Source organism: Aedes aegypti, chromosome 2 (assembly GCF_002204515.2).
Source record: "Aedes aegypti strain LVP_AGWG chromosome 2, AaegL5.0 Primary Assembly, whole genome shotgun sequence".
NCBI lineage: Eukaryota > Metazoa > Arthropoda > Insecta > Diptera > Culicidae > Aedes > Aedes aegypti.
In genome coordinates this window covers 240,398,774-240,414,652 of record NC_035108.1, presented here as the reverse complement: position 1 = coordinate 240,414,652, position 15,879 = coordinate 240,398,774, and the positions used below count along the sequence as shown (strand labels likewise).

At 40.8% G+C, this 15,879-nt stretch overlaps 1 protein-coding gene across 5 annotated transcripts in view; it reads right to left on the bottom strand.

Moving 5' to 3' along the window:
- Positions 1-5,545: 5,545 nt before the first annotated feature.
- Positions 5,546-15,879, bottom strand: part of LOC5577722 (rho GTPase-activating protein gacF) — a 410,293-nt gene continuing 399,959 nt past the window's right edge. For 4 of the 5 annotated variants that reach the window (XM_021844557.1, XM_021844559.1, XM_021844556.1 and 1 more), the window contains one exon: positions 7,345-7,857. In XM_021844557.1, the coding sequence (XP_021700249.1) occupies positions 7,667-7,857 (191 nt within the window). In that variant the 3' untranslated portion in view covers positions 7,345-7,666. Of the gene's footprint in view, positions 6,481-7,303; positions 7,858-15,879 lie in introns of those variants that run through there. The other variant, XR_002500441.1, reaches the window with a different exon arrangement.

The following is a 15,879-nucleotide window of genomic DNA, read 5'->3' as shown; positions in this document are numbered from 1 at the left end:
ATGTTTTGGAGGTTATTTGGCAATTTGGAGGTTAAAATCACCTCCAAACACTAGCGATTTTGCGGTGGGATGTTGAGGTTTGATCACGAATGGCGCTACGCTGGATTCTCAAATTTCTCAAACCTTCAACTTTCATGGAAGAATGGTAGTCGGAAAATGATTAAAATCGTAAATTGCTTGCAATTAGGAAACTGAATCAAAAAAGTATTGATTAGAAATCAAGTGTAAAGTGAATACATAACTTTTTGTGTTTAGTTCATCTTCCGTGGTGCTTTCTTTGCATCAGGATTTCGTTTTTACTACCATTAAAAAAGAGCCATCTATTGCCTTTTGAGTTTTGAATATCGCCCTATTGGTTCATAATATTGTGCTCCGCAAGGAAAATCTACGGAACGCAATCATTGGACAATTTGTATTTCAGAATTGCGTTTGAATTGCGCGTAATATTGTCTGCGCGTTACTGCCATCGCTGAATGTTGATATAAAATGAGCGCCGGAATATTATCCCTTTTATTCGCTCCTGATCCACACCTGAGACGAGACTCGCGAAGACGGTCTTCTTTTTCTGGATTGCTGAGTTTTTTTCTTATTCCACTTTGTGTTTATACCAATTATGCGCAAGCCGTTCAAATCCTCACATGAACCTCTCAGCAAAAAATGATTGAGTTTGCATCACATCGAATCATAAATAGCCGTTTGAGTGAAATTTCATGCCAGCAAACGTAGCAGACATTAGAAATAATTAATCTCCTGCTTAGATTTATCAGCCACTTTGGAAAAATATGTTGCGCTGACTGAGGTTTTCAATAACAATTTACTTTGAACACAATACTTTTCACTTTTTCAGCCATAAAAACGGTGGGCTGCATTTGACGTTTCGTGAGAGGGGAATCTGGGCTGCATATGACGTTGATATTTTTCCTCTTCGCGAGTCTCTCTCAGATCCACACCATCCGTCCGCATTCAAATAACACGCATGACTTTTGTCGTTACGAAAGGAAGAAATCACAAAAGAGAAAAAGATGGACACACCGTCCTCTGGTTAGTGCCGACGACTGTAACTCACCACTTGCTACACACTGGTTTCACTTCTTTCGTACTATATACCATCAGGATCACTAGATTATTTTTTCACAAATTTGTTCGAGATGGATAGGAATGACGTTATCAAGTAGCTGTCAGTTTTCGGAATATATCACCTTCTCAATACAGTAACCGGGGTAATCCTTGAAATTATCTACAACTACAGTCGAAATTCGTTCGTTGCATTATCTTTAAGTGGGCTGCGTTTCAATTGGGCTCTCGTTAGTTGGGCTATAGCCCACCTAAAACGAAGGCAAACGTCATTTTCTGACATAAGACGCAATTTATCAATGTTTATAGCTTCGTTTGTTTGTTTTATGTTATTTGACAACTCGAAACTCAGCCCGATTAGTCAAAGTCTTGCACTAAGTGGGCTACAGGTTTTGCGCAACGAATGAAGGTCGACTGTACCATCGAAATATTAGATTCATAGAACTAGTAGTTTATTTTTAATAAATCATCGAAAAAAGCTTGAAAAAGGCCTTTTTAAATTGTCACTTTTAAGGCTTCACAGATAATATCGCTTTTAGGTGGACGAATACTATTTAGCTGGGTGTCGCGAACTGAATTCCTTTTTATTTTCAAGCAAATCTTGAAACATGCTTCTTGTGAAGAATTGTGTTTGTCGTATTAGTCCCTCAAACGTTACTTTGAGCTCTCTGTTTATGAAATTTCGCTCCCTGATTTCTCTCTGGAGAGCTTGAATGTGTCCTAGCTCTAATGACTTTCTCATTGTGAAATCGGCCAATAGTGGGTCTGCTAGAAGTCCGTGGATCTATTCCATTTTTATGTGACTGTGCCTGTGGATTACAACGCTGAGTTCGTTCAAAAGTTGCGGGAGGAGCAATTGAAAGGATCATGTCGATGGTTTTATTATTTCGGCCGTAGCATACCCCCTCAATCAAGAAGGTGGGCTAATAAGATGTATAAACTCGATTCCTAGCATCAAACCTAATAACATCGAAAACGATGATTCTGATTAATCAATTTCGGAAACACCGATGGCATCATCATCACGAACGCTTTGATTTTGAAGATTTTTTGGGTGGCCAAAAGCCAGAAGGAGAAGAAATACTCAACCGACAAAATGTTGCGCATGGAATGTCAAGTATTTATCCTTTGTGTGTATATTAAGTACACTGTTGTACTATTAAACAATTTGTTGCAATATAAAAAAAATAACAAAAATTAATATATTTTTCATCTTTGAGATTACAATACTTTCTCACGAGATCAAATTACTCTCTCGCAAGTAACATAACCACAATCTGGAATGTTTGGCTCCGACAATCAGGCTCCCGCTTGACAAGCATATTGAGCCAGACCGCAGCACCCAGCTATTTAGAAATCTCACATTCCTGTCCATCATATCATCCATCATATTGGAAAGCTCTAGAAAATTTGAAAGGAACACGATTCTCTTGATTTGTTCTTGCGTATCTATTCTACACGCAGCGAACTGGACTATATAAATTCATATATTTTGCCTTAAGAATGATGGAACGATTATTGCAAAACGAAAGCTGTATGTATCGTTTTAGCATCACCCCATATTAAGGCGTCGATAGAAAAAGGTTTCTTGGCTCGATTCCACGATGCCGCGAAAACTATTGTCGTTTTCAAATTTCGGTTTTATAACTTAAATTAATGAATTTCAATCCGATGTCTTGTGGCTAATTTTCATAAGGGGTTCCTATGTTTATCGATAGTTCACTTTCCTGAGTGTTGTTTGTTTGGCCAAATGTCATCCCCTCGAAGGGGTGAGTTTGGGCAAATTTTCGTACGTTTCCTATTTAGAAGAAAATAATCAAATTTCAATCATTTGTTCAGCATTAGCAAAGTATTCTCTTATTTAGCCGAACATATCATGCAAATTGCGAAAGTTGTTTAGAAATAAATGAGGACTTACACATTTTTGGCCAAATGTCACCCCCAACGACGGTACTTACGTAGTTAAATTTCTTTAAATGCAAAAGGTAAATAATTTCACCGTGAATTGAACTATTCGCTGAATGGCTCGATATGGTTGTGGTATGTAACGATTGCTGCTCTTGAATGCTCTATCACCATGTTATTACCGAGAGAGTGAATGGTAACATAAAAAAAAAATCGGTTGCGATGTTTCACGATTTTTTGTTGGTTTATGATTCGCACTTTCCGAATATTGTTCGATCGGCTTATTTGGATCAAAATCCAAACTTCACAATTAAAATTTATTTGCGTTCATATTATTCTCAGTGTATGAGACAATCAGAATAGACCCTTTGCAAATCAATTCACTTATGACTTGACGCATAAACATCATCCTCTGATTCGCGACTACGAAGCTGCTGATGTTTTCTTCGGTTTTATGTGAGAAAAACAAGGAGAGATGTTTTTTGCTTTTTTTCACAGTTCCTTGCGAGGTTTTCCGTTGGTGCGAGTGCTTTGTGAAATCTCTTTTTGCTTCGTAGTCGCGAATTGCCTGTAGAACAACAGGAGTGTTGCCAAAATAGTTAACCTATTAAAAGACGTATGTTTCATATGTTTTTCAGTATATTGATGTTTATGCGCTACAATACGCAGATAATGAAAGTATTGAAAGGCTCAATTATTACCAATGCATGCTTTGTTGCCTAATTCCGATATATTAATGAGTTGTGTTTGACTTTTTCTATGAATTTAAATTGTGAATAATAAATACACAGCAATTGAATATGGTTTCCTGGCAACCTTGTCCAGTAATAAAAAGTGATTGCCGAGGAAATCAAAGTGCATTAATTTTAATTTGTGATTTGAAGCATTGAAATTAAGTATTTTCGAGTACATTATATACAAATCGAAAGTTCAATAGTGCATAAGTGATCGGTGCGTAGTTTTTGTGAAAAAATTGGAATTGGAGCGGAGAATTGGACCGTTTAAAGTGGTGAGTTTTTCTTAAGCAGTTCTTGTGTTGTTTTATTCGGCAGCTCACGAATGACGATAATTTCGTATACATTTATTTTATTTAATGATTAAACCCATGTTATATAATATTTTTGTGAAAGATGAGATTCACAAGGAAGATTATAGTTCAAGGAATATGTTGAGTACATTGAAGTTAACTCCTGTTCCGTAGATAAATGTTGACAAGGACGATAAGTTAGTGCTGCCGAAAATACCCTCAGGGTGCCGAAGCCATCATTTACCCTATAACAGAAAACTGAATACACCACAGATTACTGTCTCTTAGGGGAATCAAATTGTTCAAAAGTGCGATAAGATTAGAGATTTAAATGTCATATTAGATTCTAAACTTACCTTTACTGATCATTATAACACGATTATCCATAAAGCTACCAACATGTTAAGCTTTATTAAGCGTTTTAGCTACAATTTTCGGGATCCATATACGATTAAAACCTTGTACATTGCTTATGTAAGATTGATTCTAGAATATTGTATTTTTGTGTGGTGTCCACATATAAAAATAAATGGTATCAAATGGTATAATCGAATCAGTACAGAAGCAATTTCTTTTATATGCCTTACGCCAATTAGGCTGGACAACGTTTCCTCTGCCATCATACGAGGCTCGATGCATGCTTATCGATATGCAAACTTTAAATGAGCGTCGCGAAATAGCCATGATTTCATTTTTCAATGATATTGTATCGCAGCGTATTGATTCCAATGCAATGCTATCACAATGTTAAATCCCATATAAAGTCGCCTTTGTTTTGATGCGGTGAGCACTTGCAAAAACTACCTTCAATGATCCATTGATCTGCCCATGCCGCGAACAAAGCTAAGACAAGACTCCTTGACATATAATACAACATAGAATTAAGCAAACATGTAGTCTACTGTTGATTAACAAAATAAATAAATTTGCTTAGAAGCAAGGAAATAAATACTCGGCTAGGAGCTAAACTACGGTTACTCGGTTTTTAGGGCGAGATCACAAGCTATGCGCGAAATATATCGTACTTCGAATAAAGGAGAGAAAAAGTTTTCTAATTACAACGCGAAATTCAGTCACGTGTTGTTTTGCGGATGGAGAAAATGTGGAAACTGTGTCATATTTAAAACAGATATCCATTCTTGGCTTGGACCTTTTGATTCCGTGATCCCAAACCGACGATACACAACATCAGAAACATAAACAACAAAGACCGTATCGTTCCAATGGCATCTATTGCAAACTGAATTCCGCATGATAATATGGAACAAACTCACCTGCTTCTCCAACCGAGTATTAGTTGGTAAAGATGACCGACCCCCAAAATTTCAGAACATTATGTTTTGTTTTCAATGAATCACATATGATTGAAATTTTAAAAGCATTGAGTGCGCAGGGTACCTTCTTTGTTGTATAAACTTAATTGCGGACACCTCAACTCATTTTGAAATCGTTCGGCATTTTCAGTTTATTCTTACCTGCCGGTACTATGTCAAATGTGAAAACATTAGGATTTCTTTCAAAAAAGAGAGCATTAAAGGATTAAAGTTGATTAAAATGAGTTTATTCGGGCTAATGCGTTCCGTAAATATAGGAAAACTTGGAGATACATTTTGTGTGTTGCTTGTTTTTGCATTTGGTTAAACTGAGATTAGTTCCAGTAGCTGTTAAAATTGGGGCCTGGGCGCCACTCCCACAGGCACAAGAAAGTATAAGTTATTTCACAAGAAAAAGAAATACACCGTAAATAAAAAATAATCAAACTTAACAGGTTACCTAGTGCACTATAAATAAAAAATGTACAAAAAAAATGATAATAATATCTGCTCATATATGTATATAATCTATAGTCGATTACAGGAAACACAAACTAAGATAACCAACATCTGTACACAAATCACTTCTATACACAATGACTCAATCTACAAAGACAACGTCACTCTCGTTCTAACAACAGTTTTGCTTTTCAGCAAGCCAATTACTTTTTACTGTTTTTTTTTGCTGTGGTTCTGTTACATACTTTAAGCAAATTTCTTCTACTCTACTCCTGGGTGGTTACGACCTGCTCTCTACAACTCTTGACTTTGCTTACATTCCTAAAATCGATTAATAAATGGTACCATAATTAAATTCAACGCTTTCGACTTAAATCAGTAACGTTTCTGCAAATGTGTTGTTTGTTTGTATGTTTGTATAAGTGATTCTGTTAACATTTTCATGGTTTCCTTTGTTTTTTTTAATTCGTCCTCAAATATCGTTATTTAATAGGCTGGTTGCTATGATATTAAGGTGTATCGGAATGCTACTCACAGCAGGCGAGGAGGTTCAATTTAAGGGAGAGGTTGAATTTTTACTTCACACGAATCGAACGCAAAACTTATAATCGACTGACATTGTGCCCTTTGCTCTCTCTGAATTATTATTTGTGTGATCAACATCGTGCGTGCGCCTCTATCTGCGTATACCCTCAGAGGACGCTAAAGGAGAAAACAATTACTATCGGGGAGACTGTTTGGGAGGCTTTTTATTCGACATTTCTGATAAGCATTTTTTTATGCTCGATTCGATTCTAACATTGACGTGCGGCTGTACGTGTATGATACAAAGAAACTAGCGGGGAAAGTTGATAAGAATGAGCTTGATTCCGGTTGATGAATAGACTGGTCTAAACAGGGAAAAAGAATGACAAAGGCTTGCAGTTCCATACAAATTCGCGCCTAAAATGCTCTACTTTATAGGCAGCAATGGTTGCTACAAGTATTTACATACTCTTTTAGCTGTAAGGACATGGTCGGCGCCGTACTTGACTTGAGGAGTCTAGATGGTATAACAAAAACAAAATTTAAGCAGAAACTAAAACAAGAACCATTTAGAAACAGAAGCGAAAAAGAACGGCTTGAAAAATATTTACAAATCCCACTCAATAACCATTAATCTTTCAAAAGATCCTGGACCGACCGGGAATTGAACCCAGACACCCTCAGCATGGCTTTGCTTGATAGCCGGCTCAGGATATTTTCGTAATGGTAATTTCCTTGACTTATCTTTGCATAGAGTATCATCGTACCTGTCACACGATATACGACTGTGAAAATGGCCACTTTGTCAAAGAAAGCTTTCAGTTTATAACTGTAGAAGTGCTAATTGAACACTAAGCTGAGAAGCAGGCTCTGACCCAGTGAGTACGTAATGCCAAGAAGAAGAAGATATTCCAATCTATTCCACCGCTTTTAGACCAGTCTATCGCCACCCATAGGGTTCACCCTTTCCCATCCCCCTGCAGATAATTTCATTACTTACCGAAAGTGACAAAATGTGTTGAATCTTTGGTTGCTATTCTCGCGCGCTGCTCTCGTGTAATATGATTAGTGATAATAATCTTGATGTGTTGCATCCGTTAAAATGTTACGCACTGTTTTTCTTACAGTTCACTATGTTACTCGTTTCGGTTTTTCGTTTTCTCCTCCCACTGACTGTATATTTTACTTCTGTTTTCGGTTAGGCCAATATAGATAAGAGATTGCTGTTTGTTAGAGTTATCTTGTGGTTAAAGTACTTCCACCCGCAAATAAAATTGTGTATAAATATCTGTGTCGTTCTACAACTAGCCTAGCAAAAGTTTCCAACTGGGTGTGCGAGACCTGACCTGACCTGGGGCATGGCTTACTGCTTTTCTAGCGAATAGTGACGTGACTTTTTCCAAAAACTTTTGAAGAAACCCTTCTTTTTCTGTGTAGTAGGCGTGGTGTGCTGCGATGATGAAGACTGGTGATGCTGGGGCTGATGATGGTGCTGTTGTTGCTGCTGCTGCTGTTGGTAATGAAGGGGGTGGTGATAGCCTCGAGAGTCGGTTACTGGAACGGAAGAAAATTGGGGAAAAAGAATTTGAGTGATTAATAGGCTATTATTTCGATTTGGTAGGCGGATGGATTTTTGCACCCAAGAATTCCAGACATTTAGAATTTATCGATTGGATTTATTCGATTTGTTGGATTTACTCCATGAGAAGTTGCGCCAATTTGAATATAAACAACAATTATCAATTAAATATTTTCAATGCACGAATAGTTCTTCTCTTCCATCTGCTTATAACATTTCCAGACAAGAACTAATAAACATTTAGGTTTTAGCAAAAATTGAGATTATTACCCTGAGTAAATTTTTTTACCTTTTTGAAGCAATGCTTATCATGATTATGGATGACACTACAAAAAAAAATCATGTCTCACATTATTTGTGCGAATGATAAGAGCAAGAATGATGGGATTGTTATTAAAAATGACCATGTATGCTTACGCTACATGGATCGCTGCATTTTACGAACGCAAACAAAAAAATTTTATTCAACGCTATAAAACTAAAATCATATTTTGTTTTGTTTATTATTTATGTTTTTAAACTAAAAAAAACGTAAAACGTTACACAGCGTACCTTCCAGTTTTAGCTACCTTCACGATACTAGGTTCGCCGTTGTTTGAGCGAGCTCGTGGTTCATCCTTCGCCGCCACACGCTGTTCTCCTGCACGCCGTCAAAGATCGTCCTTAGCACTCGGCGTTCGAAAACCCCAAGAGCTTGCAAGTCCTCCTCGAGCATAGTCCACGTCTCATGCCCATAGAGAACTACCGGTCTTATGAGCGTTTTGTACATCGTGCATTTGGTGCGGATGTGAATCTGCTTTGCCGCAGTTTCTTGTGGAGCCCATAGTAGGCACGACTTCCGCTGTTGATGCGCCTTCGTATTTCCCGAGTAACGTTGTTGTCAGCCGTCAACAAGAATCCGAGGTAGACGAACTCTCCCACCACCTCGAAAGTATCCCGTCTATCGTAACACTGCTTCCTAGGCGGGCCATGTCGCGCTCAGTTCCGCCAACCAGCCTGTACTTTGTTTTCGACGCATTCACCATTAGCCTGACTCTTGTTGATTCGTTGCGGGTGAACAAATTTGCCACCGTTTCAAATTTTCTCCCAATAATATCCATGTCGTATGCGAAGCAAACAAATTGTCCGGATCTCGTGAAAATCGTGTCTCCACTGTAAAGTCCGGCGCTCCGGTGTCAACCTTCATGCGCAATATTGAACAACAGACACGAAAGTCCGTCGCCCTGTCGTAGTCCCCGCCGAGACTCGAACGGACTGGAGTGTTCGCCCGAGATCTTCACGCAGTTTTGCACACCGTTCATCGTTGCTCTAATCAATCTTGTGAGCTTCCCGGGAAAGCTGTTCTCGTCCATGATCTTCCATAGCTCTACTCTACTGCCGCCTTGAAATCGATGAACAAATGGTGCGTAGGGAGCTGGTACTCACGGCATTTCTGGAGGATTTGCCGCACGGTCTGGATTTGTGCATCTGGTCCGTTGTCAAGCGGCCGTCGATGAAACCTGCTTGATAACTTCCCACGAACTCGTTTGCTATAGGTGATAGACGATGAAAGAGAATCTGGGATAGCACTTTGTAGGCGGCGTTTAGGATAGTGCTTACACGATAATTTTCACATTCAAGTTTGTCGCCTTTTTTGTAGATAGGGCATATAACGCCTTGCTTCCACTCCTCCGGTAGCTGTTCCGTTTCCCAGATTCTTAGTATCAGCTGATGCAGCGGCCAACCTGTCCGGGCCCATCTTGATGAGTTCGGCTCCGATACCATCCTCGACAGGGGCCTCGTTGTTCTTGAGCTGTTGAATGGCATCCTTAACTTCCCCTCTCGTGAGAGCTAATTGGTTTCCACTGTCCGCTGTGCTGACGTAGCCATCGCCTTCGCTGTCCTGACCTTCTGTGCCTGTGTTCTCTGCACCATTCAGGTGTTCATCGTAGTGCTGCTTCTACCTTTCAATCTCCTCACGTCTGTCCGTCCGTCAAGATGCTCCCATCCTTATCCCGGCACATTTCAGCTCGCGTCACGAAGTCTTTGCGAGATGTGTTGAGCTTCTGATAAAACTTCCGCGTTTCTTGAGAACGGTACAGCATTCCCATCTCTTGGCGAAGCAACCGACAATGCTTTCAGCAGCGTCGTTAATGGCTGTTTTGACTGTCCTCCAGCAGTCCTCAAGAGGGGCCCTATCGAGCTCGCCCTCATCCGGCAACGCTGCCTCAAGATGCTGCGCGTACACATTGGTGACCTCCTGTTGCCGCGCTAGATTGTACCGAGGCGGGCGTTGGTACCGTACATCGTTGATGACGGATAGTTTTGGGCGCAGTTTCACCATCACCAGGTAGTGGTCGGAGTCAATGTTAGCGCCACGATAGGTTCAAACTAAAGTGTCCATCCTGGGACATCCCGGGTCAAGAAATCCCGGGATTTGACGAATTTCGTAATTTCCTGTTTCCCGGGAAATACGAACTGACGTCCCGGGAATCCCGGGATTCCCGAAATGAATATAAATGTTGAAACAATGGATTTTTTTTCACACTCAAGCTTTTTTCGATAAAATAGAAAAGCACTATAAAGGAAAGTGAATAAATTGAGTATTATGGTGAAGATGCATCGAAGTTAAACCTAGAATTTTCAAGAGCACTAATCTAGAAAATCAGACAACCGTTTGATCGGCCGTTCTGTCTGCTGAGGTGATCTCCAGGTGTACCGATACGGGAGGCTGTGCTGGAAATAGGTGCTACGAATGGCCATATTCTAGGAGGCGGAAAATCTATCAGCCGTAGACCGTTCTCGTTCGTCAGCCGGTGGGCGCTGAACTTTCCGATCGTCGGTCTGAACTCCTCCATTTACCGTGCCATATATTTGTTATATAAGGGGCCCAGATAGCCGTAGCGGTAAACGCGCAGCTATTCAGCAAGACCAAGCTGAGGGTCGTGGGTTCGAATCCCACCGGTCGAGGATCTTTTCGGGTTGGAAATTTTCTCGACCTCCCAGGGCATAAAGTATCATCGTACCTGCCACACGATATACGCATCACCGCCTCAAGGTACCGGTGCATTTGTGTAAGCTTCTAGAAAGCTATTTTGATGGTAGGATTCTACTGTATGACACAGAGGAGGGGCAGAAAAGCGTTCGAATTACCGCGGGAGTACCTCAAGGTTCAATCCTGGGCCCGCTGTTATGGAATGCGATGTACGATGACGTACTGAGGCTGCCCCTTCCGACGGGTGTTAAGATTGTTGGCTTCGCCGACGATATCACCCTAGTGGTCTATGGTGAATCGATGGAGGAAGTAGAGTTGACAGCAGCGCACTCTATTTCCCTGGTTGAGGAATGGATGAAGTCTAGGAAACTAGGACTGGCCCGTCACAAGACTGAGGTGGTGGTGGTCAACAACCGCAAGTCCGAGCAACGGGCGCTTATCTCGGTAGGTGATTGCACCATAGAGTCCAAGCGATCCCTTAGGCATCTTGGGGTAATGATCGATGACAAGCTGAGCTTCGCTAGCCACGTTGAATATGCCTGTAAAAGGGCATCTACGGCTATAGCGGCGCTTTCGAGGATGATGTCTAACAGCTCTGCTGTAATTGCCAGCAAACGCAAGCTGCTGGCAAGCGTGGCGCTATCCATACTAAGGTATGGAGGACCAATCTGGTCAAAAGCGCTTAGAACGAACAGAAACCTAAAGCGGTTGGAAAGCACGTACAGGATAATGTGCTTAAGAGTAGCAAGTGCATACCGGACGGTATCTAAAGAGGCCGTGTGCATCATAGCCGGGATGACGCCCATCGGGCTCATCATCAAGGAAGATGTTCAATGCTTCAACCAAAGGGGTACCAGAGGAGTCGCGACACGTGTAAAGAGGAAACGCTCAGAAGCTGGCAGCAGGAATGGGATAACTCCACTAAGGGTAGATGGACCCATCGACTAATACCAAATGTGTCAGATTGGTATGGTAGAAGGCATGGGGAAGTGAACTTCCACCTGACGCAGTTTCTGTCAGGACATGGTTGCTATAGACAGTACCTGCATAGGTTCGGGCACTCAGAATCTCCTGCGTGCCCCAATTGTGCTGGTGTAGAGGAAACAGCGGAGCATGTCGTGTTCGATTGCCCCCGTTTCATTGTTGTGAGAGGCCGCATGCTCACTACATGCGGAGGGGACACGTCCCCCGACAATATTATAGAGAGAATGTGTGCGGATGCCGAGTGCTGGAATGCAGTAACTACGGCTGTCACTCACATTATGTTAGAATTGCAGCGTCTATGGCGCGCCGACCAAGAGTTGGCTGCAGAGGATTAGCCCTGCCGAGGCTGGTCCCTTGTAACATTGTTTAAGTCGGCTAGGAGAAGCAGTTTGCCTAGGCTACTTCTGCTACACGTGTTGTGCTATATGCACTGGTCCCTTCCCGAAGAAATACCGTAAGGTGGTTCCGGGGAGATGAGGGTCTGAGTCCAAGGGTCATGTCGATGCACTGTTCACCACTTGAGCAATTCTAAATGAATTGCTCATGCACAGTGCATAGGCTGGTTTTAGCGGGTCGTCGTTGGTGCGTCATCCCCGCATTCCCTGAGTTATCTTCTCAGGGGATCTGTTTGCAGATTTCCCGCTTGTAAAAAACAAAAAAAAAAAAACACGATATACGCATGCAAAAATGGTCATTGGCATAGTAAGCTCTCAGTTAATAACTGTGGAAGTGCTCACAAGAACACTAAGCTGAGAAGCAGGCTCTGTCCCAGTAGGGACGTAATGCCAGAAAGAAGAAGAATATTTGTTATATTTGCCTTGAATGTCCTCAAGTGATTTTTGAAAGTTGAAATTTCATCTAACATGGACCCTAGATACTTTATTTTATCAGGCCAGTTTATTGAAACCCTTCTCATCGTATCGATATGTCTGCTTTAACCCTCTAATACCCAACTCCGCCTTTAGACGGGGTACACTTTGGAATTTTGTGTATTTTTTCGTAGCTCGCAAATCAAAATGATTTTATTTTTGGCTTATACCTTGACTCATAACACGCATATAAGAAAAGTTTTTTATGACTTTTGAAACTTTTTTGTATTTTTAGAAATTCTTTGAAAAATTGCATTCTTATATAACCTACAAATGCCTGGGCTTCATTTAACGTGTAATATTAAAAATCGTACCTTTTATATTTTTCTACGATTAACCTATCACAAACGAAGAGCCAGGTGGTATTAAAATCATTTCAAACCTGTTTTTCAGTTAGTTACACGGAAAATAAAATACGCTCCGATAAAAAATAATTTAATATTTTTAAATTTTTATTATTGCAAAAAATCAACAACTAGAAAAGTTGAAGCCCGAAAAAATGAAAAAAGCTAGGGATGTTCAAAAATAAAAATTATAAAAATCAAAAAGCAAAATTTCAAAATTTGCGAATAAAAATAAATAAATGCCCAAAACGTGTTTAGAACGATTTTAGATAACGAAAAATAATACTTAAATCTAAAATAAAAATTTGGGTATTAGAGGGTTAAGGTTGCAAATAGGGAGCTTTTGGTTTATGTGGAAATATTATTAGGTGAGTTTTGGAAGCATTAGGAAAAAAAAATTAATCTTCCTTTTTTGCAAGTGTGAGGAAACGGATCCGAACGTTTTAGAAACCTAGGTACTGTAAATAACACAAAGTCTTTGGCGGAAGATTAGGAAGGTTCCATGACAGATTAATGATTGTTCTTGAAACAGTTTAAAAAGAAAACCTTTTTCGTCGTAAAACTTTCTTATTTAATGAGGTTAGGTTAAAGAGGTTTCAATGGCGATATTGGATTTTGTATCAGTTGATTGCAAAAACCTTTTATAGAGATAGATTTTTCAGAGATTTTCTCTAGGGTTCAAAGTCGTTTCGAATTATTTACATAATTCACCATACTGCTTTGTGGATCGATGCCTAAAACCAACACTTAATCGGCCTAGGGGTGGGCCATCGAAATTATTGAACGGCTTTTATCGGGAGGAATGTAACGGGTCTCGACCGAAATACGTTACATACTTTTCCTGCACAATGTGATTGCCCCATCGCGCACCAGCCAACGTCTCGGTGAAGATGATTTGGCCACTCCAGCGGCTAACAACTGTGCACGCGGGTAAATTTCGTCCGTCTATCTCCAAATGCCAATGCCGCAACAGGAGAGCAATCGAATCGGTCGACGAAGCAAAGACCATGGGCAAGGTGCCCCTTTTTGCTCTTCACCTGATGCCGATGTGCCTTACCTACTTCTATCATCTTCCACAATCGACATTCCTCTACTGACCGGACCATCATCACTATGGGCGACCAGGCGGTCAAAAATCGGAAAAATGATTTTTTCTGATGATTTTTTTTTATTCATCATTCCATAGTTAATACTTCTATTAAAATATTCTTGAAATATCAAAGGAAGGTCTTTTGAAGTTTTGTTAATACAGTGCGTAAATCGTACGAGTGACTTATATGTATCATTAGTAACAAAATCAATATTTCACTACAGGCCCTTTCTTCTTGTCTCGATTTGTTTTTTTGACAACAAAACATCAAGTTTGTATCACAGAATTCATAAATTTGACAAAAAAACAACAAAAATATTTTTGATCGCCAGACTATATGGAAATCGCGCTCATTGTGGCCTTCTTAGTGCTGTACATAAAGTGAACGTATTTGGACGAAAATGATTTACTGACGTGATTCACACCTATTCATCGGCCAGTGTGCATCGTAAATATGGAATCAATAAAATTTTCGATGCTCTTTTTTGGCGTTCAATAACCTGATGCTTGGCTGTCGCGCGAATGATTCCGAATGATGATGCGCCGATGAAGGGGGCATTTATTCGACCAAAACGCTCTTTGAAGTTGTAATGATTTGTTATGCGATCATTATGTATTGGTGGAAGCGAAAGGTTGGAATATATTTTTAGGTTAACCGTGGGTAGTAACTGTGAACGTTGCTATGCGATTACTGATCTACTTTACATAGATTTAACAAGTCAAAAGGGTGATGCTGTTTTATGCAACTGAAATTAAGGCTTAATTGAGATTCGGATACTATTAGCGAAGCAGACAAATTGATTGGATCGTGTAAAGAGCAACCCCCTCGAGAGGGTGACATTGGGCCAAAGAAATTTGAAATGGTCCGCATGAGGTACAACGCAGGCGACTCGTTCGCTATTCAAGGTGGATACTACTTGCCAAGGATGGAAATCTAATGATCATGTCAAAATACATGGGCACGGTAAATGGCTGGGCATGGCGTACCATTGGTACCTCGCGTACCTGCAGGAATAAAATAGACCCCTTTGTGTGGTCCTTAGCCTCTTGCCCAGCAACACATATCCCTACCTCCTCGTGGTACTGGCCGGGGTACGAGTAACCTTAGGGAAGATCGGGTAACCAACTCTGGTGGGAGCTCTGGTCGTATGCTGACAGGGAAGGGGAGTTGGGGGTGTTTGCTTCTGCAAACCTGGAGCGTTTGTACTCCATGTTAGGAGCGGCTCACAACGGCGTCTGTTCCCCATGTCAGGGGCGGCTGATCATCGTCCGAGTGCCAGAGAAGGACTCTAAGCTAAACTGCGTACTATGATCCTCCGAACATTTAGGGGAAATGCTCCACTGGAAATCTGGGGAGTTGGTGTCAGGCCCTGCAAGCCAACCTTCGAAAATAACAAGCACAGGAACGTCAACAGAATAATACGGACCGAAACAATCGGCATAGACCAATGCGACGAACAAGGGCTAACGATTGGAAACTCGGTACGTGTAACTGTAAATCCCTCAACTTCATCGGAAGCACCCGCATACTTGCCGATGCATTGAAGGACCGCAAGTTCGACATCGTAGCACTGCAGGAGGTTTGTTAGAAGGGATCAATGGTGCGAATGTTTGAAGGTAAACATACCATCTACTAGAGCTGCGGCAACACACACGAGCTGGGAACAGCTTTTATAGTGATGGGTGATATGCAGAGGGTGTGACCAGGTGGTGGCCGATCAATGAGATCAGAAATC